Source organism: Solea solea, chromosome 11 (assembly GCF_958295425.1).
Source record: "Solea solea chromosome 11, fSolSol10.1, whole genome shotgun sequence".
Taxonomy (NCBI): Eukaryota; Metazoa; Chordata; class Actinopteri; order Pleuronectiformes; family Soleidae; genus Solea; species Solea solea.
In genome coordinates, this window is record NC_081144.1 from 20,590,611 (window position 1) to 20,613,088 (window position 22,478).

Consider the following 22,478-nt stretch of genomic DNA (forward strand, 5'->3'; position numbering starts at 1 on the left):
TATTTAAAACTTGTGCAAAATGTACTACATGTACAGATTAGGTGTGCAGACCTAATCTGTACACCTGGGACCAAAGGTGTGCCTTTCTTCCCATGTAATGAAATCAAACCGATTCATTGAGAATACCAGTTCCTCTAAGTGCCACTAGATGGCACCAAATGTATATTCCATGAGGCACTTGCAGTACTTAACATGAACAGGAAATTCTCTCGCTCTCTCTATAGTGTATTATTTTGTCTGTTGCTTTGTCTCTGTGTCCATCACGGACAGTATTAAGTCAAATTACAAGTTTTCATTTCTCTAATTGGAAGGCCGGTCGTCAATATTGTGCCTCAGGTTTCTTATGTAGTCACTAATCCACTGTTTGTGTACCCACATAGTGACCTGCCATCTCTCACATCGCTGATACATTGATAAGAATGTGGATGAGTGACAGGTACATTTTATAATAAGGTTCAAAATGTGTCATACATTCTTCTCCTCAGCTGCTTTTATGGGGAACGCAGACATGATCATTTATTAAAGGCACTTAGTTTGATTCAAAATCTGTATTAATCATTGAGTGAGATTCTTCATCACCGGTCACACACCTCTGACTCTCGATAGTCCTTTCTAAACTTGAAAGTCCTAATTCTCTCAAGTTTGAAAGAAAAAAATAAAAAGGAATACAGGGGCTTATCTATTATTTTGTTCCATTTCTGAAGCACCACATGCCACCACAGCTGAACGTGTATCCCCCATGGAACTTAATTTAGTATTCCCCTGCAATGCTCACCCCTCGACCAGTATAGTTAGTCAAGTATACAATCTCAACATAAATCCCCATATGGTTAAAAAAGCATGTCCAGATCCATTCACAAGAGCAATTTAAAGATGTAGTCAGGCCTGCAGTGCATTTAGGACTCAACATTAGTTTCTCAACCACATCTACCCAGACTCTTGCAACAAACGCGGTTCTGTACGCACATGAAATATTGCACACTTATAAGTAAGTGTGCAATACTTATTTATAAGTATTGCACACCTGTAGGTGATCTGTAGGTTGTCTCTTTACATAGTTTTTTTTAGGTGAACACATAACATGGAACCTCTGTCTTTATAGAGGTCGAGCTGAAAACTAAAGTATGAGGTTGTACTGTGATGGTGTGGCATTTGAGGGCGACAGTAGATTAGTGCTAGAGCGAGTTGTCGTTCAACTGAGAGGTTGTGGGTTCAGTAGTCTACATGCTGATGTGTCCTTGGGCAAGACACTTAACCCCACGTTGCGTCTGATAGTGGTGATGGCAGCGTGTGAGTGGGTATGAAAAATGTGTGAATGGCAAAACTGTGGTGTAAAGCAGTATTGAGTGGTCCTCAAGAATATATTAGGGCTATATTAGTACAAACCATTTAACATTTGGACTTGCATTATTTTCCCCTAAGACCTTCACATGGCTTGGTAGTGTTTGCAAATGGCAGTCCTATAAGAGCATCGTAATGCATGTATGTTTGCGGTTATCTTTTTTACACAATAACTAAACTGTAACTGTATGCTTTGCACCGAGGGCTTACAGTCCGAGTCATTACTGAGCCAGGAGCCCACAGCATGAACTGATTTAACTTGGAGCCACTGTGCTCCCCTTCCACTGTAATGTCTGCTTGAAGGGATTTTTTGCAAAAAAGAAGAGCTACACTTAAAAGAGCCCTCCAGTATAGTTGACTTGTGATTCTGTGTCATTCTCCATTTTTTCTGTGGCCCGATGATGTCACAGAGCGACCCCCATCTCGCACACACACACACACACACACACACACACACACAGACAGCCCAACCTCTGCCTGATTTTAATTGACAGGTTTCCCCCCCTGGCAATTTGGTGAGCAGAAGTGGTTACATCATAGTATAGTACTTTTACTGTTCAACATATTAATGGTGTCAAAGAGAGTGAAATGAATTAACACGATCTACTCATGGCACTTAAAACTGTGAGTGAGAAAAGTACTGCACTGAATAAAATGCTACTTGCCCCTGTACACCCCTGTGCTGGCACTGTATACTAACACATACTCCCTCAGTCATGTCCGGATTTGTTTAACAAAATAACCAAATGATATGGACTCCAGCTTTAAAGCTTCAGCGCACAATTTTTTGTTGATTTCTGTTAGTTTGTTGTTATTCAGCCACTGTTTGGTCTTTGTGAACAGAAACAATGCACAATTTTTCTAGAATGGTGTTTTTGGTGCTCTGTCAAGCAATACTATCTGTCTTGACTGAGGGAGCATTTGCATGTATGCATCTGCAGCATGGGTTGGAAGGGGAAAAGAAGTGTCCTGTCAAACTGCTCACTGACTGGGTTTTCTGGTGCGGTAGAAGTTCAGAAACTCTTCATAGGCACTCAAACACTCCAACTTGTTGCACATTGTTACTGTTGCCTCCATCTGCCTTGACATTAAAACAAATCACGGAAATGTCACCAGGCAACACAAGATCTAAACATCGCTATACTGAACACAGAGATAGTCTTGTGGAGATGATGGGTGGAATCAGCATTTTGTGAACTATTTTGATAATGGTTTGAATGCAACAGTCATTTGTTGACATTTAAAAGTATGCACTGCAGTTTTAAATACAGACTACTATATATAGTAGGTAAAAAAAGTACTATTTGAACCAGTCCCTAAGGCTCAGACTTTGGGATCCTTTGATGTGTGGGTTTCATTTCATTTATTTATTATAGACGCCTTCATCTATGTATTATTTACCTTTGTCTCGCCATCTGTGGTTTTCTGTATATATCTATTGCTGTAATTGTAATTGAAGCACCACTAGCACCGAATATCCATTACATCCCAGGAGTGCTCCTCTAACAATGCCTCTGCTGCTTTACAACAAAGACCACCTAAATTCTTTTTTGCCTTTGGTTCCCAGATGGTTTTCTGAGGCAGCATCACCAGTCCAGTTTAAGATACGAGCTGGGATTCCTCTAGTCTTGTATCTGTTTGCAGGCAGCCCTGCTGGAATGAGCCAGATGTTGGCTCTGATTGGACAAACTTGCCTCTCTTGTTTATACCTAAATCCTTGTAATCAGCTAGGGATTGTCTGCTGATGGGGCAACACTGTTGTCTTTTTTTTTCCGCACACACTCAGAAATCTCATTCAGACTTTTGCTGAGGGTGTGTGGGAAACAGCTGTGTTCATGCACACACACACAGTGAAACAGACCGAGGCAGATGGGGACATGCTTCATTATAGCGGTACGTATGAGCTGTTGAATTGCTTGATGTTTTATCATGTCCTCCTCTGACTGCTTATTTAGTCAGACATATGGTAACACACAGCTATTATGCCATTTAGATGAGTGAAAAACAGGGTAAATGAGTTGCTTTGCTCGGCACACAGATGCTGTCTTGAATTTCAATTGATTTACATTGTCGAAGCAATTTAAAGGAGCGTTACTGAATGTGGTCGACGAACATGTGCTTTAAATCCGAATGCGCACCTTGAGAAAAATGAACTCTCACTCAGAAGTTTAATTATTGTTTGAGTTGTAAAAATGAGGAGGGAGAACGACTGTGAAGGGAAAAACAGTTAGGGTAAAGGAAGTAAAGACGAGATGTAATGAAACAGACTGGTGAACTAGAGAGAAAAGGGAGAGAGAATGTTGGGAAGTGATGTGGTGAGGAGATGGCAGGATTGAAGGAAATAGAGGGAAAGTGGTGAGTGAAGGAGTGGGTAGATGAGGTGGAGGGTGCTGCGGTACAGATAAGCCTGCAGTTGTATCAGTAATTGTAATCAGCAGGAGCTGACATGGTTCTGCATGTAAAGCTATTAGGCTGCTCAGAAGCCAGCTTCCGTCCGCACTGTCAGATAGTCAGGTAGGACAAGCCACGTAAGCGAGTAGACGGACAAGACGTCCAGTTAATCTTGGTACACTAAAAATACACGGAGACTGTGGAAAGTGGGTGTCGATCAACTGTAATTGCTGCAAAATGGGAGCCTTGTTTCTACCAAATGGTACAGTTTGATAAAGTCGAGTAATTATTTGCATTTCGGCTGTCAAAAGTTGTGAAGGACACCAAAATAGCTGATACATACCATTTTACTTTTTGGCACCTTTCTGTTTGGGACCTCACTTGTCACTTCCTGGTGACAACTCGATTGTGATTTTAAAACACAAAATGTCCTACTTCTAAAAGTTAGTGTGCTTTATGACACAGAGAGAGTGTCCAAGGCTGTTTGCAGTTCTTTTTAAAGGGTAAATAAATCCCCTTCCTCTGAAGCAAGCCTGATTTTGGAAAATGCCAAGAGGTACGCTGTGAGCTAAGTGAGGGGAGACACAGGCTAGAACCGCATCAGACCGTTTTAGGTAATCACAGCATACAGTAGTCCAGGGGAGGGCTCTCAGAAACCATAGGCGAGCTGCTTTTGGTGAAAAAGCAGTTTCAGACTGGTCTATAGATAATAAAAAGCTACATTTTCACATTAGAAATGACTTTGTTAAAGCTTGCTGAAGCAGTTAAAGGGCAATACACTGTGTCATCATGCTAAAAGAAGATTGGGTGTTGCAATACAGCTTGGAAAGATGAGAAGTGCCATTGTGTTCCCCTGGAGGAGTGGGATATTCTATATCATCTGTATATAATTGCAGAATCAATGCTGTCTGGTCCAGCACTTCCTGGTCCATTTGAATGGGAAGGCCCATATTTAAACACCTTGCTCTGTTTCATAAGACCTGAACTCTCATTGGCTGTTTTTTTTTTGTCAGATTATTATTAAGTGCTAATTTATTGCCTCCCTGGGAGCTATGTGTTAAGTAAACGCAGCAGAGTAAATAAAGGGGGGTAGGGAAATGAGGGGGGCAGACTGGCGCCGCTATCAGATGGCAACATGGCACACATGCTGCCCACGGAGGAAGAGTGAGATATGTGGGTGTATATTTATGCGCGTCTGTCCTAGGCCCTACTTGTCAGCCCAAACACTGGTATTCCCTGCCCGTGCAGTTTGTTGTCGATCCACTGGACTGTTAGCATTGGTGTTCTGCCCTCTGATGCTCGCTTCATGTGTGCTTTCCGTATTGGATCAGGGGGTTGGCCCTCCATAACTGATGTCGATGTGATGTCAAGTCTACCCGACAGACACACTCAGCCAGCTGCCATCTGCTGTTCCTTCAGCCCAGTCTCAAAACCTGTAGTATGGTTTGAATGTTATCGAGCTTTTGCTATAGCATTGGAAAAAAAAAAATGTTAGTTAAGTGTCAGTCATAAAGGTGTTGAAGCTCTGATGTTATGGTATGTTATTATTGGCGCGATAGCCAATATTGGCTTTTGGAACTTGGCAAACACTCAAATTGGGCTTTTCCATTAGACCGTTCGAGCACTACATGGCTCAACACAACCCAATTTTTTTGCTTTTCCATTAGGGATAGTACCTGGTGCTTTATTTGTTACCTGCTCTGGCGACGTCCGACACAAAAATCAAACCTACCATTATTAAAAACTGGCATGTGCGCTACAGCGACACATACATGGCTGCTGTCTGCAAAATACACCGCGGTGGATCCAGAGAGAGCTGGACCAGATAAAATGGCGTCATGGCAGTTTTGTGCAAACGTGCTATCACGACCCTGCCTCTTAGTAGCCTGTGAGGTACTAGGAAGTAATGAAAAACGATGTGCCTGATACTGTGTAATGGATAGAGTTCTTAAAAATATGATGTTAATTTCTCTACAGAAGAGACTGAATGACCTCTGCATTTGCGTGCACAGAACAATGTATATATATCTACAGTATCGTATCTTTTATCAGCCCAAGCCCTCCTGGTATATTGGTAAGTAAGTCCAATATCATGCATACTTATTAAAAAAAAATGACTTTAAAATGTTCTCACTGTCTGCTGGGGTTGAGATTCTCTGTCGGTTTTTTTGGTTGCTTGCCCAGCTCAGACATCTTTAGTCTATTTGGTGTGCATGTTAATCTTTGGCGTCATTACACTGGGACTGGAGCAATTGGATTCTAGGCCATAGGGCACTTGGACACTTTACCCAAAAAGAAACATCACCATGTTATTTTCCTGTCCTTCTGCCATTTCAAAATGGACAAGGCCAAGTGGTGCTCAGGGAGCCCTCTCCTGGACCGTGCTGTGATTACCTCAGATTGTCTGATGCTCTTCTATGCCGTATGATTTAAACTGAAACAGATTTTTATGGTTCGAGTCCCTAAGTCATTTCTGTAATAACTGTCTCTCTCTCTCTGTTCTTTCTTTATTGTGTCCAGCTCAGTTTCCCCACTACTATCTCTGGCTTGTTTTCTTTTATTATCACACATTTACACATTTTTACTCTCTTTGTAGCATTAAAATACTGTAGATGCTTCACACCTCAAGCTCTGCACTGAATAGATTCATACACAGAAGGTGCCAGGGGCAGGAAGAATACACTATGTAAGATTATCTCCCACTTAGCCCATAGCCAGCAGCTGCCAGATACAGTTATACACCTTATTAATAACTTGTTTACATTTGTTATCTTTTTACTCTTGTTCCCTGTTGTTGTTGTTGTTGTTTTTCTCAAAAATATATTTGTTTAATTTATTTTTAGAGAAAAACAACCTTGTCAGCTGTGCTGTACTTTACGTAGATTATTCATTTTCTTATGGATATTTTTTTTTAGCTTTTTGCATTTTAGGATAAATTAGCATAAATTGGGGGTATCCAACCTGGATCACTGCAATGGGCCCTTTGTCCAGTTGTCTGTGACGTATGCCTTGAAGTAGAATGTTGTAGTTCTTTTTGTGGCTCGGACCCAAAACCAGAAGTTGCATAGTGCCAATGCAGGCGATGCTCCGGCTTTGATAGAGGCTTTGTATCCTCAAAATAATCTTGGACATTATTTGAAAGTTGAAAGTCCTACATTTTGTCGCTTGTAGCATTTAAGGAAATACTTCCTTGCATATTAACAACCAATAAAGGAGTGAATGTTAGTGTGGTGTTCTAAAATAGTGTCTGTTGTGATCTAAATGGTGCTTTAAAAGCTCCATGTCCTGCATATATTTATTCTTCGACATGACTAATTCATTTGAGCGCTGAGTAAATTGTGTGCACCTTTGCTGATGACAACACTGCCCTCTACCATGTCTTATGTATGTCCATATAAATGGACACTGCGGTGTGATTGAGCATCTCAGCATATTAAATTACTTTTTTTTGTGCAGGTGCACTAAGTCCAGGAACCGATGTCAGTTGTGATTGTACGATACTACAAACGGACAGCTCCACTATGCAGTTTAGGGATTAATTTGGTGTTGGGATAATCCTGAGCTGACTTTTGTGTGTTTGTTATATTTGCTCATCGTTCATAAAGCTTAGAGGTAAAAACTCCCACTGATGCCGCTGATGTACAACAATTACTAGATAGAGAGGACAATCATTTCATGACCTTTTCTTCCTTAACTTTTAATTATATTTATGTGTTTCATACTGCTCTGGACTCGGGGCAAGTGCAAGTATTGAACGCTAAATATTTTTCTGTTATTTTTGTTTTTCTGTTTCTGTTGTATCAATATTAAAAAGAAATAAACCTTGTGGCAAAATTGTTGTATTCTGACAACATCGAACATTTGAGAAGTTTGGCTTCCCATATTAAATCAAACATTAGCTATTCTTGCAGGAAACCACAATAGCAAGTACATTTTAAGAACTTAAGGCTTATTATTTTTATATTACGGCGAAATATTAAAGTAAAGATGCCAGTTTGATCATGCGATACTGTGACAATGTGATAGATTTAAAAATTAAGATTTCTTTGTGTGCCACAAAGAACAACAACAACACAAACAACTATTTTATTGGCAACCAGCCAAATTTTAATTTAAAGAATTGGTTTAGGGCCAGAATTTCAGAGTCGGTGCATCATTAATAAGAGCCGCAGCCGTCCTCTGTGTGTGAGTCTTGATGTGGTGTGTTGTGTGTGAAGTCACGCCTGGCTGACTATTATCTACCTCAGACTCACAGGTCCCTGGAGGGACACCAGAGGAGTCATGTGATTCCCTTGCAGCTCCTTCTCTGACTGCAAATTAAAACAGTGCCAGCACACAGAGAGACACAGATATGAAGGAGAGATGTGTTTTGTTTTATTTATTTATTTATTGATTGATTGATTGAGATATATATATATATATATATATATATATGTATATGTATATGTATTATGAAAGCCGTCCTGTCTCTTCTTAATCCCTGATTATTACAGATACTTGTCTAAGATGTAAAATTGGCACATGAACAATTTCACTTCCTCATATCACCTGCATTAACATGCTCCACTGTACGCTTCTCTCACATCAGTATCAGGCACCCCCGCTCGATCGCTGCCTCTCCACAGTTTCAAGTCTGTTTATGCCCCTGATTTGATTCGCCGTTCAACAGCCCTGATAATTATGATGAATCTTCCTTCCTCTGTCTGTGGTTGCATGTGTGAGTGTAGTCTGATGCTAATTTTCACTGCCACAGTGCTGTTAGTCAGACCCAGGATAAGATTGCCTCAAAACCTAGTGACTGGCATTAATTTGGTGGTTGGACCAGATGTGTGAGATTTAGTACATTAGTTTAGTTCAGTCACTATCTGACAGCCTGTCATTTTATATTTTGGAGTTATTATTTAAACTTTCTACATGCCAGGCTCCCAGTGTGACAATGTGCCCATCTGGTGTCAAAATAAGTGTAGTGAACTGCACACTGTATGCACAAATTGACAGCAAGTTACATAAAGTTTGTTTATACTTCAGTGTGTAATCCACAAAAAGCCCTCTCTGATGTGACGGCATTAAAAGTTGCTCCATTTGTATTTGTCAGTTAAGAATCATTGTTAGCCTTGTTTGTGCAGCCTGAACGTTGACGTCTCGTTTCTGCGAAGCACAAATGAGGTGCGTGTGTTGTCGAAGTGACGTAAAAAACATACAGTCAGTGCAGTTGTTGTGTTATTGTTTTAGAAAAATGACAAAGATCGATCAATGAATAATGAAATGAATGCATGTAAATGACATTTCTGCAAGTTTAAGCACCATGAAGCACATCGTGGAATGATCTCCACTTGAATTATATGACAGTTACAGTCCTGAAAATAGACGACAGACAAATGTCATACAGCCCTGATTAATGTCATTATTGACATTGTTTCCATATTTCTCAGAGAATATGATCTCATCAAATATTTGACTTTGGACGTGATTGCAGAAATGTTATATGCAGTTGAATGAATAGGATTTGAATTGTGCTTAACCTAAACATTGTATTGTAATGAAGCTGCATTTTCCTCACTCTTTGTGTGTCTGTCTTAATCTTTGTGACTAAACCCCCCACTGCTCTTTCTCCCTCTTTCCCACCCTCTGTAGTCGGCAGATGAGATAGAGTTAATGGTAAGTTTCATTGCAATTTTCAAAGTCACTCCTCTCCCCCGTTAACCTAATTTTCTGCTGCATTCTAACCCTGTCAATGTTTTATTTCCTCATTGTCTTCTTCCTTACACTGAGGGTCAATTTGAAATAAAGTGGAAACGACCATCGGTGTGCTGATTAGAACAACTTTTAACTATTTCTCCAAAAGCCCAAATCGTTGAGGGTTGAAAAAGGTGTAACGATTTAAAAGTGCAGTTTGTCGGGGCTTGAATGAATGGAAAGCGAATTGAAACAGTCCCTGTCTGTCTTTAGTCTTGAGTTTTTCTATCTCCTCTGGCTGCGTGCTGACCTCAGCCACACACTCAAATATTTCCATCCCTCCTTCAATTGTTTTTATTTTATTCTTCAATATTTGCTACCATATATCTTACAAATTTCTCTTGTTTGTGGGTGTCAATGTATTATTTTGTCTCACTGAGATGTAAAAATACCCCCCAGTATATCATTTGTAAGGTCATCAGAAAGCAAGATTCATTCGTACATCATCTTAATTTCCCATTGACCCATTTGTATTACTTAGCAGGGTTTAGTCCACTGCACCTTCCTCCTGCTGAAACATGGAGGGATCCTTCATTCAGAGTGAGATTCGCTTCATTTTAGCTCAGCGTTGAACATGAAAATCAGGCGGAAATATCAGCATTTGTAAACACGCTGCCACTCTCTTCATGAACAAGGTAACGGAGCTGTGCCGCACCCTGCTGTTTTTAATTGCGAACATTTGCTTTGTCCCGTCTTAGCTGACACAGAGGAACCCCGCCCCCCCCGACTCTGCAACACAACGCCACAAGCGAATAAAAGATGTAAATCTACAAACGCAAGCTCACGGCAAACCTACACCACATGACCACAAAGCTAAAGAGATATTATAATTGGTGTCTTGATAATGTATCTTTTTGATTTACTCATGAATAGTCACATGAACTGATGGAGTTTTTATAATCATCATATGTGTGCCCATCCCTGTTACTTGTGTCTTGCGTCTTTGTCTCCAGATTTACTGACCTGTCACACACATCCTTTGAGTTTTTTTTCTTTTTTTTTCACAAACAAAACAAGTTTTAGCTTATGTGCTGTCGACATGTGGTCAGTTAAGGCCGACACAATGTTTTACCAACAGGAGCAAAGGGAGAAAAACAGGTGACTCACTACATATAAATGATCATTTGACAACTTAAGCATGTGGTGATTTTTATTTGTCTGATGACCTTGCAGTTAAATATATATTATACCAGGAATGCACGATATTATTGGCACAATAATCGGTATCGGCAGATCATAGGCTTTAAAATATATTATTGGATATCTGCCAATATGACTAATGACTACAATAGTCGGCTAAATAGGCTGCTACCCCCTTGTGCCGGTGGAAACACGCCAGATATCTGATGACCTCGTGTATGTATGTAAAACGTTATCGGTTATCGGCCCAAGCACTCCCGATATACCGCCATATCGGATAACAGCAAAAAGTCCAATATTGTGCATCCCTAATATAAACGGTGCACATTTATTTAAGATGTATACACACATAGCACACGCAAAGTGCTAACACACACACGCACACACACACACATAAAAAACGAAGGGTTACTCAACGTAACCCCGGTTCTTTGATAACAGAGTGAGGTGTTTCACTATGGGATATCGCCTTGGCATGACCAACCAGGGAAGCTCCAATGGCACCACGTCTGTCAGTGACAGACAGGTCGAGCTGTGCTGGGGCACCGCCCCCTTCATACTATCACAGCCGACCCGCCCCTCAAAATCATTCAAGACCGGTTTCTTTCCGTGCCTCATGCAAGAAGGGGCGTGTGGTGAAACACCTCACTCTGTTATCAAAGAACCGGGGTTACGTTGAGTAACCCTTCGTTCTTTTTCTAACTTCGTTCGGTGTTTCACTATGGGAGATATAGACCACTCCCGGATTGCATATGACTCCCGAAGCCTAACTACCACAAAAGGTTGAGTGACAACATCACTCCAACCCCGGAGCACCGGCACCGAGCACCACCTGGGCCAAAGAAGGACCAGAGACATCTAGCCTGTAAAACTTGACAAAGGTGTGAGGCGTAGCCCAGCTCGCCGCAGCACAAATATCCTGAACAGACACCCCTCTAAACAGAGCCCAGGAAGCAGCTATACTCCTGGTGGAATGAGCATGCAAACCCTGGGGCGGCAGCAAACCTTTGCAACTGTACGCCACAGAAATGGCCTCCACAATCCAGTGAGACAGCCTCTGGCGGGACAATGGCTTGCCCTTATGGGTAGTGGACCAGGAAACAAACAGCTGGTCAGTACGCCTGAAATCTGCCGTCCTACTCACGTAGGACTGCAGAGCCCTCACCGGACACAAAGTGTTAAGCCTCTGCTCCTCCGTCGAGGAGAATGGAGGCGGGTGAAAAGCCAGCAACTCTACTGTGGGACACCTGTAAGCCGACTCCACCACCTTAGGCACAAAAGCCGGATTGGGCCGCAAGCAAACCTTGGAGAGTCCCGGACCGAACTGTAGACAGGAAGGGCGGATAGACAATGCCTGAAGGTCGCTCACGCGCTTCGCCGTAGACAAAGCCAAAAGCAGCACCGTTTTCAGAGACACAAACTTCACCCCCACAGCCTCCAAAGGCTCAAAGGGATGCCGAGAAAGGGCATCCAGCACCACCAGAAGGTCCCACAGTGGAACCAGGTGCCTAGAAACTGGGAGCTTTCGACGTGCACCTTTCATAAAGCGACAAACCAGGGGGTGCTGTCCCACCGGTTTATCACCAAAACCCACGTGACATGCTGAGATGGCAGCGAGGTACACTTTTACTGTGGAAAAAGCTCTTCCTTTATCCACCAGCTCCTGTAGAAAACACAACAGGTCCACAACTGAACACTGAAAAGGGACCGTGAGTCTAGACTCACACCATTCCTCGAAAACCCGCCATTTACAGCCGTACAAAGCACGGGTGGAGGAAGCCCTTGCACTCTGAATGGTGTCTATAACCTGCGGAGGCAGTCCTGCTGCGTCCAAATTAAACCTCTCACGGGCCAGGCCCAGAGCGCCACGCGGTCTGGGTGGGGGTGGTAAATCTCCCCGTGTGCCTGGGACAGGAGGTCTCTGCGTATGGGCAGAGGCCAGGGGTCGCCCGCCAACATCTGAACTATTTCCGCCACCCAGTGTTTGGACGGCCATCTTGGCGCCACCAGTATGAGAGACAGATTCTGCTCCCTCACCCTGGCCAGGGTGGGGGAAATCAGACTGAGGGGAGGGAATGCGTAGAGCAGCACGTTTGGCCACGGGTGAGCCAGAGCATCCACACCGAGAGGTGCAGTGATGTCCGACAGGGAGAAAAACAGCGGACAGCGGGCGTTTTCCTGCGAGGCGAAGAGATCTACGGCGGCTCGGCCGTATCTCTTCCAAATCTGGTCCACAACCTGCGGGTGCAGAGACCATTCTCCGTACAGAGGATTCCCACGAGACATCAAGTCCGCCCCTCTGTTCAGAACTCCCGGCACATGTGTTGCCCTGAGTGATAGGAGCCTGGTGCTGCTCCACAGTATCATCTCCCGAGCCAACTTGTGTAACCGTAGTGAGCGAGTGCCTCCCTGACGGTTGACATAGGCTACCACAGTGGAGTTGTCTGTTTTCACCAGAACATGACGGCCTCGGAGAAATTGCAGGAAATGTTTCAGCGCTAGAAACACTGCCCAGAGCTCCAAAACATTTATGTGAATCTGGGCCATTTCTGGACCCCAGGAGCCATTCACTGCTCTGCCTGACATCGTTGCTCCCCACCCTGACAGGGAAGCGTCCGTCGTCATGGTAACCCTGGACGTCACCGTCCCCAGCGGGACCCCCGTGGTGAACGCCCCTGCGTTCCTCCACTGACGGAGAGACTTCACACAGGTCTGAGTCACTTTCACTCTGCGGTTGAGGTGACGGCGCGGGCACAGGCGCAAAGCTGCAACCCACCGCTGAAAATCTCTCATCATCAACAGACCTAAATGCACCACAGCTATCACTGATGCCATCAGGCCGAGCAGACGTAGGCATAGTCGAAACGACACGACTCTCCCCATCTGAAAGAGGGAGAGACACTGTGTGAGAGATTTTATTCTCCCGTCTGATAGCGTGACGCGATATGACAGGGAGTTTATTTTCAGACCCAGATACTCCGCACACTGTACGGGCTCTATCTGACTTTTCGTCCAGTTTATACTGAACCCAAGATCCCTGAGATGATTTATCACCACAGCAGAATCCATGACCGCCTGCTCGTGCGAGCCAGCGCATATCAGATAATCGTCTATGTACGAAAAAATTCTGATGCCTTTGCTCCGTAATGGAGACAGAGCCCCCTCCACACACTTGCTGAATACCCTCGGAGCTAACGACAGCCCGAACGGGACAGTTTGATACTCGTAGGTTTTGCCTTGGAAAGCGAACCTGAGATATTTTCTGTGTGCAGGGTGAATGGCGATGTGAAAATACGCGTCCGAGAGATCGATCGTTACAAACCAATCTCTCTGACGGATAGAGCGACAGAGCACTTTGTGTGTCAACATCCTGAATGTGTATTTCCGTAGGTGTTTGTTTAGCACACGGAGATCTAGGATGGGGCGAAGGGCTGTGCTTGCCTTCTTGGGAATGAGGAAGTACCGGGAGTAGAAACCCTGTTGTGACTCCTCGGCCGTGACAGCTCTGATAGCTCGTTTGCTCAGTAAAGACGTTATTTCGTCTTCCAAAACCCGTGCAGCGTCCCCCTTGGCCACTGAAACTAACACACCGTTGAACCTGGGTGGTTTCATGGCAAATTGAAGTCTGTATCCGTGAGATACAGTGGATAGAATCCATGGGTGAACTGCGCATGCGCGCCACCTGTCCGCTCTGACAGAGAGAGGTCCTGTGTCGAGCTGTAGTGACGTCACCCCCACGACTCGGTGAGAATCGTATCTCGCCAGTGGAGCGTGAGCTCCCTCTGGTGACGAGGGGGGTGCATGACATTGATTTATTTTTGTGTTTTTTATTTTGCATCTCGCCCTTGGCTTTGTGCCTGGCTGCGAAAATGCTGTTTTTATTTGCAACAGGTTTGGACAGGGTGGAAGTGTTTGGTGACACATTAACTTGGAGAACCCCTGTGTCTTCTCCCCGTGGGCCTGCCACATGGGAGACTGAACAAGGAGCCCTGGAGAACAAACAACAGCCAGGGTTCCTGAACCACACATGACGGGGTCCTGGTGGTCCCCCTCCATGACTCTTAACTTGACCGGAGGGGGAGATGGAGAAGCTGGGGTTGTTAGGACGCCCGCTTCTTCTTTCCGTCAGTGGGGTGAGACGGGCGGTTCTTTGCTGCGACCGCTGCAAAGGAGTGTTTGCCCCACGGTCTCTGGGCGTCAGACCTGGGCTGCTGGTTGCCCTGCTGACCAGTCTGCCTCTGAGGGCGGGCACTGCTCTGACGTCTCCTCACTGCAGCAGCTGAGGCTGCAAAGGTGGGCTTGGCGGCCTGAGGGGGGCGAGGGGCTTGTCTCCTGGGCAGACAGAGATCAAAGGCTTCTCCCTCCTGCTTTCTGAGGGTGCTGGTTTCCCTCATCCTCTCCAGAGCTGGGCCAAACAGACCTTTGGTGGGGTCGTACGCGGCATCCATCACATCCGACTTCTGTGCATCACTCAGGCTCGAGTGGTTCAGCCACAGGGCCCTCTCTCCTGAGACAGCGAGGCCCATAACTCGGCCACTGCCCTGCACTGCTCCCCGTGAGGAGCGCAGGATGAGGTCATTCACCACACAGATCTCGTCCCAAAGAGCTGGGTTTGGTGCTCCAGAGTCCAATTGGCGGCCCATCTCCTCCAAAATCTCAGCCAGGTACGCAGACAGCAGTGTAACTGCATTCAGAGAACAGACTGACTGAGCTGCATATTTATACATCCTCTGGAAGATGGAAGATGTGACGCGTTCCATCTTACTAGGCAGAGGGATGTTAGAGGAGGCCGAGACAGAGCGGCGATCAGGGTGAAGGTGATGAGCCACTGAAGACTCCACCACTGGGGGTTCGGACAGCCCCAGTTCCTTCATCCCATGGATCTCCAGTTTAGAACATCCTTTGGCGGGGAGCTTGTTCTTAAAGGGACAGGACCAAAAACGGCTCATTTCCCTCATGCACGCAGGCACGGCTGGAAGGAGCTGTTTGGCTGGTGGTTGAGCTGGTGGAAGTCTCTTACCATCATAAAGGTCCCTCTCAGTGCCACCTGCGTCCTGAACTGCAGGCCACTGTATGCCCAGCTTAGAAGCAGCTCGTTTACAGACCTCGTAAAGGCTGCTGTCAGCTGGAGGAGCGACATCAGATGCACTGGAGGGGCGAGAAGGCACTGGAAAAGTGGCATCGTCCTCGTCCTCCTCCATATCATCCAAGTTGAGAATGTCTGAGTTGGCATAGCCCTCAGCATCCTCCTCTGGCTCTACGCCAGGGAGCTCCTCAAAGAGTGGCGGCATGTCTGTATATTCCTCCTCCATCATATCCGCCCAGCTCTTGGTAGCTCGCGGTACATGGGGAGTTTTAGCCACAGCGGTTTCTCCTGACAGACATGGGTCCTGAGAATTAGCCACCGCCACTCTCAGTCTCCTCTCCAAAATTTTCTCTGGCATATCCGCGCAGTGTGGACATGACTGCGGGTCAGCCAGAGACGCCTGTGCGTGTTTAGCACCCATGCACGTAATACACATGGGATGAGGGTCCCTGCCTGAGATGGATGAGCCGCATGACGCGGGACACAGGCGGGATGCAGCCTCTTTGACCTTCGGAACCGGCCCTTTGGCGGGGGTTGCGGTCGAGGACATGGCAGCGGGCGAAGAGAGAGACATTTCGTCGCGCACGGAGATCGCTCACCAAGCACCGTAAAGTCAGCTCGCCGTAATGCGTTAGCTCTACTCTCGGTGACTGATGTAGCTTGTCGGCTAAGACACCGTGCACCCGGCAGATTAGCTGTGATGCTAAGCCCTGCTCGGTAATTAGCGTTAGCACCCGGAGTTTAAGGTCCTAGCTAACGAAACACCGAAGAGTTAGCTCGCCGCGACACGTTAGCTCCGCTCCCGGTAAACACACAGTTAACAAACAAATGTCAACCGTATCCACGCTGACTCGCCGCAACGCGTTAGTCTGTGGGTAACTGATCTACAGTTAGCCGACCCCCGGTAGATAATACAGGGTGGCCGGTGGAGCAGCTCGCCTTGACGCGGACACTACACCAAGATCAAGTGGAAAACTTCTTGCGAAGAACTTACTCAGCAAATCCAGACGTAAGCCAGGGACTGCGTTCGGCGACGAGGACCTTAACGGCGCGTCTGCGAACAGTTTAGCAAAACCAAGCTAGCCCGAATAGCTGAGGGAGCTTCCACAACAGTTTCTTCACGGGAAGAAAGCGAGAATGATTTTGAGGGGCGGGTCGGCTGTGATAGTATGAAGGGGGCGGTGCCCCAGCACAGCTCGACCTGTCTGTCACTGACAGACGTGGTGCCATTGGAGCTTCCCTGGTTGGTCATGCCAAGGCGATATCCCATAGTGAAACACCGAACGAAGTTAGAAAAAGAACTCCTGTATTATAGCAGACAAGAAAGTTTTGTCTTTAGAGAGATAGTATATCTTGTCTCTCTCAATGATCTTTGTGCACTTGTGTTTTCTTCCGTTCTTTCTGCGTACTGGTTCGCTTTTCTTCTCTGTGCAGCTCTGTCACAGTTTTATTTTCTTTTACGATTCAGCGTGTGGTGGGTCTGCGTGTGCATTTATGAGCCTGTCTGGCCATGGGCATGTTTGTGTGAACATAAAAGAATGTTTTCCATCTGCAGCACTTCATAACTACTTGAAAATAATATGATCTGTAGTGAGTCGGAGTCTGGTGTAATTTTCTGCGATGGCATAAACACAGCAGGCACAATGGCTGTTGCGTGGCTATTGATTAATAAACGGGTCGGCTGAATAGGGAGGCAGGTCAAAAGTGAAGAGTTTCAAAGAGGTGTAATTTGAGGATTGTGGCTTGCTCTTTGTGAGTTTTTTTTATGCCATATGCCTTCAGGACAGAGAATGAATGAGTGGCCCTCTCTGTCGTGGGTCTGCTACAGTGTATGTCTAAATGTTTTTTATTTTTATTTTCTTGGTCACTAGTATTTGTTAACATTCTGTGCTATGTCAATTTGCCAGTGAGATGTATAAATGTGTCTCCCTGTCATTCCCAAACACTGGGTGGGGACCCCCACCCAATTGTAAATGATATTCTGTGTTACAGTAAGCACAGTGTGCCCATGTCACAATTTATAAAATGTGATTTGGGTCGTGATGGTTTGCCATCTTTTTAAAGTGGGTCCTCTATATAGAAAGTTTGGGAAATACAGTGATCAAGTCAAATCAAGTCAAGTCAATCATAACCTGTTGAAACTAATTAAACGAAAATCCTTCATTTTACTTCTGGTCTATTCTGGTTCTGGCGATGAAGCTGACCTTCGTATTTCCAGTTAAGCAACTTTAAGTGGCTCAGAGGTTTAAGTACAAGTTAGTTAGTTAGTTAGTTAGTTGTGTAATGTACATACAGAATTTTGAGGAAGGGACATCCAGTCAGCCAGGCATTTTATACTCGTGGGTATCATACTACTTTTACCTTTCGTGCCATATTTACTGTACAGAAAGAAACAGGTATTTTTTTCAGAGATAAAGTTGAAATAAATAATGTAACATATCATTGTCTTCATTCAGTATAACATTAACCGAGCGATTCATGATATCATGAGACACAGGACTGAATAAAGTGAAATGTTTTTTGCATACATTTGCAATAATCTTGCAAACTCTCATACCTAACTTCAGCTTGACATCTAGTTTGGGAGCCACGGTTGTTTTAAGTGATATTCTAGTCATTATTTATCAATGCAATTGAAATGAATATGATTACTTGTAATTGGACTCTTAAGGGCAACTCCACAAAACAAGGACAAAATATATAAAAAGCAAAGGCTACAGTGAAGAAAAACACTGTATAACCTTCTAGTGTGTGTGTGTGTGTCCTGTTGCAGGCTCAGCGGCTACAGAAGAAAGATTTACAGCTGAAAGCGATGGATGCCTTCTACAAGGAGCAGCTGGCACAACTGGAGAAGAGGGTACGACATTTACACAAACACACACTCCCTGGGGAAGACTTCATTAGAGGCTTTTCTCAAACCCACAGAGAAAAGACAAACTGCACATGCTGGCAAACAGAAATACGATGTCTGCAGATTTGGAAGAAGTCTCAACTCTGTGTAACTCACTGTATAGATGCAAACACTTACTGTTTTGCAGGTGCAAAAAATACAAGGATGATGACACTTAAATATGGACACGTATACCCACACACACACACACAGTGGGTATGATGCACTTTCTTTGTGTTGTGTAAATCAAAATTGTTCTGCTAATACCCATCCCCAGTTTCCATGTCACATTGTGCAGTTAGTAAACATTGTGACATGTTTAAGCCAAAAAGTTGTATATGCTTTAATGCATCCAAACTAAATTCCTAAAACTCCTAAACCTAAAACAAATTCTAACCCCCCCGAGCAAGTTGTAAAGCTCTGCCAAAATGTTTATAGCCAAATTTGTCATTACACAATTTGTGCATGCACAAATTGTTGTAACTCAGTGTGGTACAAACACTTTAAATCCCTTTAAAGTGACAACAGGTCTTTGTCAGCCTACAGAAAACTGTGATACTAACCATTGGTATAACATTTGTTTTCACATCATGTAAAAATTCAGCATTTTTTTTTTTGCTCTGAGACGCTGGGGGAGTGTCTGAACACACACACACACGCAAACTGGCTTAAGTCCATGAATGCCGCTGTTCATCAGTGTTTGTACAGAATATTAATCTAAATGCACCAGTTGCAAACTTCCTGTTCAATAAGCACTTAGATAAGCAACATTTTAACTATTTTAATGACTGTACTGTACACAAACACAGAGCTGGTTGAGCGACACTCCTACTCTCTGTCTCCCTCCTTCTGTCAGTGGCACCTGCAGTCTCACAGCAGGAGTCTGCTCCTACCTTCTTTTCCTGCTGTAAAGAGGAGAATGTCAAAGTTCAAATGTACCCTGTAGATTCCATAATAATTCATCCAAGTGAACATAGCAATTTACATTTGAAGCTCTATTATAAAACTGAATAATAAAACTTAGGGTCCATCTGTGTCCATCCTTCACGGCCCACGAGGGGGCTAACACTTTGTGAATCAGTTGTCTAAAATGTTATTTTGGGAAAGTTTGGCGATGTAGGACACCTGCTGAAGCGTTAATAACCTAAGGGATCCTTCTGCTCTTCGTGTGTACAGTGTTAATGCAGTGGGTGCAGTGTGTTAGCACTGAAGACATCAGGTAAACGTCCAAAGTAAATTAAAACTCACTGCAACAGAAAGTCAGAGAGTACAGTATGCACAAAAGTCTGTGAAAAAAACACAGAATTTGATCCAGCCTGAGCATCTCCAGAGAGCCCTTACAAGCCCTTTCATCCCCCCCCCCCTTCGTCCATCTGTCTGACATTTACGAGGCAGAAAAGGTGTGGAAGCTGTTAGTTTCAAGTTAGGTCTAGTGCCACACAAGAAGGACCTTTACACAGGCTCTCTCTGGGGGAAGCACTCATCTGGCTGTTAGATGGAGAAGACCTTTACAAGGCATTATGTGCAAAATCTAAGTATTATGTTCTGTTTACTATGCCTAATTCAAACCTGGAGTGCCATCGCTACAGTTACAGTTTCCCCTTATGGACCACCAGCTTGTATTCGAGGGCAGACTTGTCTGACTGCTGTGAAATTAAAAGTCAGAAAATCTCCAACCAAGTTTGGAATATGTGCACTAGTTCATCCAAACTTGCCCCCCTAAAAATCTTGTTTCTGTGTAGTTATGGGCATTTGAGTAGAAGTTATGATTAGTGTCTGCCATAAGCTGCAATAAGCGGATAGAGTCACTGACCTGAGCAACAGGCTTTTTTCTGTTTGGTTAAATCTGAAGATTGGGCCTTTGAAACCAGGCATGTCCAATCCAATTTTTTTTCTTTCTTTCTTTCTTTCTTTCTTTCTTTCTTTCTTTCTTTTTTTCTTTCTTTCTTTCTAGCCTAAACCAGAGGTTCTCAAACTTTTTATACCACCTGAGAAAAATATTGAGCTCTCGAAGTAACACTGTTATCACCGTTAAAACTCACATTTTCACAGGAGGCAGATTTATTCCCAATAAGATCATTTGCTCTGTCATCATCCTCTGGTATAGAGAAATTAGATCAAGATGTAGCAGTGATATAAGGTGACTCTAATTAGTATTATTTAATGTATTATTATTATTATTATTATTATTATTATTATTATTATTTGTTTGTATTTGTTCTACGCACTCATTCCTCGGCTCCACTCGGATCACATATACTACATATTCTGGTGGTACATGACCCAGAGTTTGAGAACCTTAATAAGAACCTTAACATAACCACAGAAATTTCCTCAGAAATTAGGTTCTGCCTTAGTAGTTGCCACGAGTGAGCGCCAAAAACTCAAAATGAAAATGCAAAATACAAAAAAAAATTATGATTTAACAAAAAATCGCATCATGGCATCCTCCTGGCAAAATATATTGTACGGGAAACATGCACCCACACACGCACGCATGCACACACAGGTCTTGGGTGTCAGCTGCCTGGCTGTCTGTGTTAGTCTCGTTAGTAACAGGTTGGGTTTGCAGAGGGAGTAGAAGACTGGCAGGCTGACATACGAGTAGCACAAGCTGTATTTGCTGCCGAGCTTAGCGTGTTTGTGTGTGTTTGTGTGCCACAGAGTGGGTTGTGTTGTGCGTTCACACTGTATGTTCATATACATGTGTGCATTATATGTGTATGTGTGCATTTATGTATCTCTCTGTGGGGCTCGGTGTGTAAATACCGGAGCTCGAACTTTGTTAAAATGATCTCACCCTTCACATGCACATACGTCCTGTGGACTTTAAATATCATAATACATATGTGTATATATATATATATATATATATATATACCTATATATGTGTATATGTATGTATATATACACACACGTTTATATACTGTATATATATTTATATATGTATGTATATATATATATATATATACACGTATATATACTGTATGTATGTGTATATATGTATATATGAACCGTGATGATACAGAGTTCATCTTTTTTGTCCGTCTCCTTACGATTTGTAATTCTCTTTCTCACACACGCATACGCAGCTGTCACAGAGTAAAGTTTGACGCAGGTGCAGTAAGAGTGTACAGAAGGAGATAATAATCCGCCTCCAAATCTGACAGGTTGCTTGACACGCTGTCAGCCGTGGCGTCCGCATAGTGCAGTAGAAATACCTGCTCGCCAAACACACACATATTTTCTCTTTCCGTTTTGTAAGAACACACAAAGTCTGACCTAAATCCAACCTTAAAAGTTGTCTGCACCTCAAGATTTAATAACATTTTATACATTTGTATAACATAAAACATGTTCTTTTAAAAACAAACACCAAAACACTGTATTACAAACCATTCCACTTTAAATTCTGGAACCTGTGAAGTCAAAGTTTACTGTAATGCTTTCATCTTGTGAGGCCTTAGAATCTTTTTTATTTTTTCGAGCTTGTTTGCAATATTTCCACTGAGGCTGCTCCCATCTTTTATAACTAGTTAATGTGTGTAAACATGGCAGAGTTGTGGTTAATGTTCCAGCCACCTCATTATTTTTTGCCTGAGCAAAACACATTCATGTGTACATTTCTCAACAGTGGTAAACACTCCTCGATATCCGGCCAGCAACATTCAATTTAAGCACCGGGTGATGAGATGGCACATCGTTTATAAAATGCCTTCATTTGTTTTCCTAACACTTGACTCAGTCTGTAGAATGTGTGTATTTAAGGGATATTTTACATGTTAAGTAGTTTGTAAAGATGTTCAGGTTTTTGTCTCCCAATCCCACTGGAGATGGGGGGTGAACTCTGTATCCAAACACGCTCTGTTTGTGTTCAACATATTGTTAAACTTT

The 22,478-nt window shown here is 43.7% G+C and overlaps 1 protein-coding gene across 2 annotated transcripts in view; it reads left to right on the forward strand.

The window, feature by feature from the left end:
• The window catches only part of chchd6a (coiled-coil-helix-coiled-coil-helix domain containing 6a), a 68,198-nt gene that overhangs the window by 9,853 nt on the left and 35,867 nt on the right, over positions 1-22,478 (forward strand). The window contains exons 5-6 of one of the 2 annotated variants that reach the window (XM_058643944.1): positions 9,367-9,390; positions 18,468-18,551. In XM_058643944.1, coding sequence (XP_058499927.1) covers positions 9,367-9,390; positions 18,468-18,551 — 108 coding nt within the window. The remainder of the gene's footprint in view (positions 1-9,366; positions 9,391-18,467; positions 18,552-22,478) is intronic. The other variant, XM_058643945.1, reaches the window with a different exon arrangement.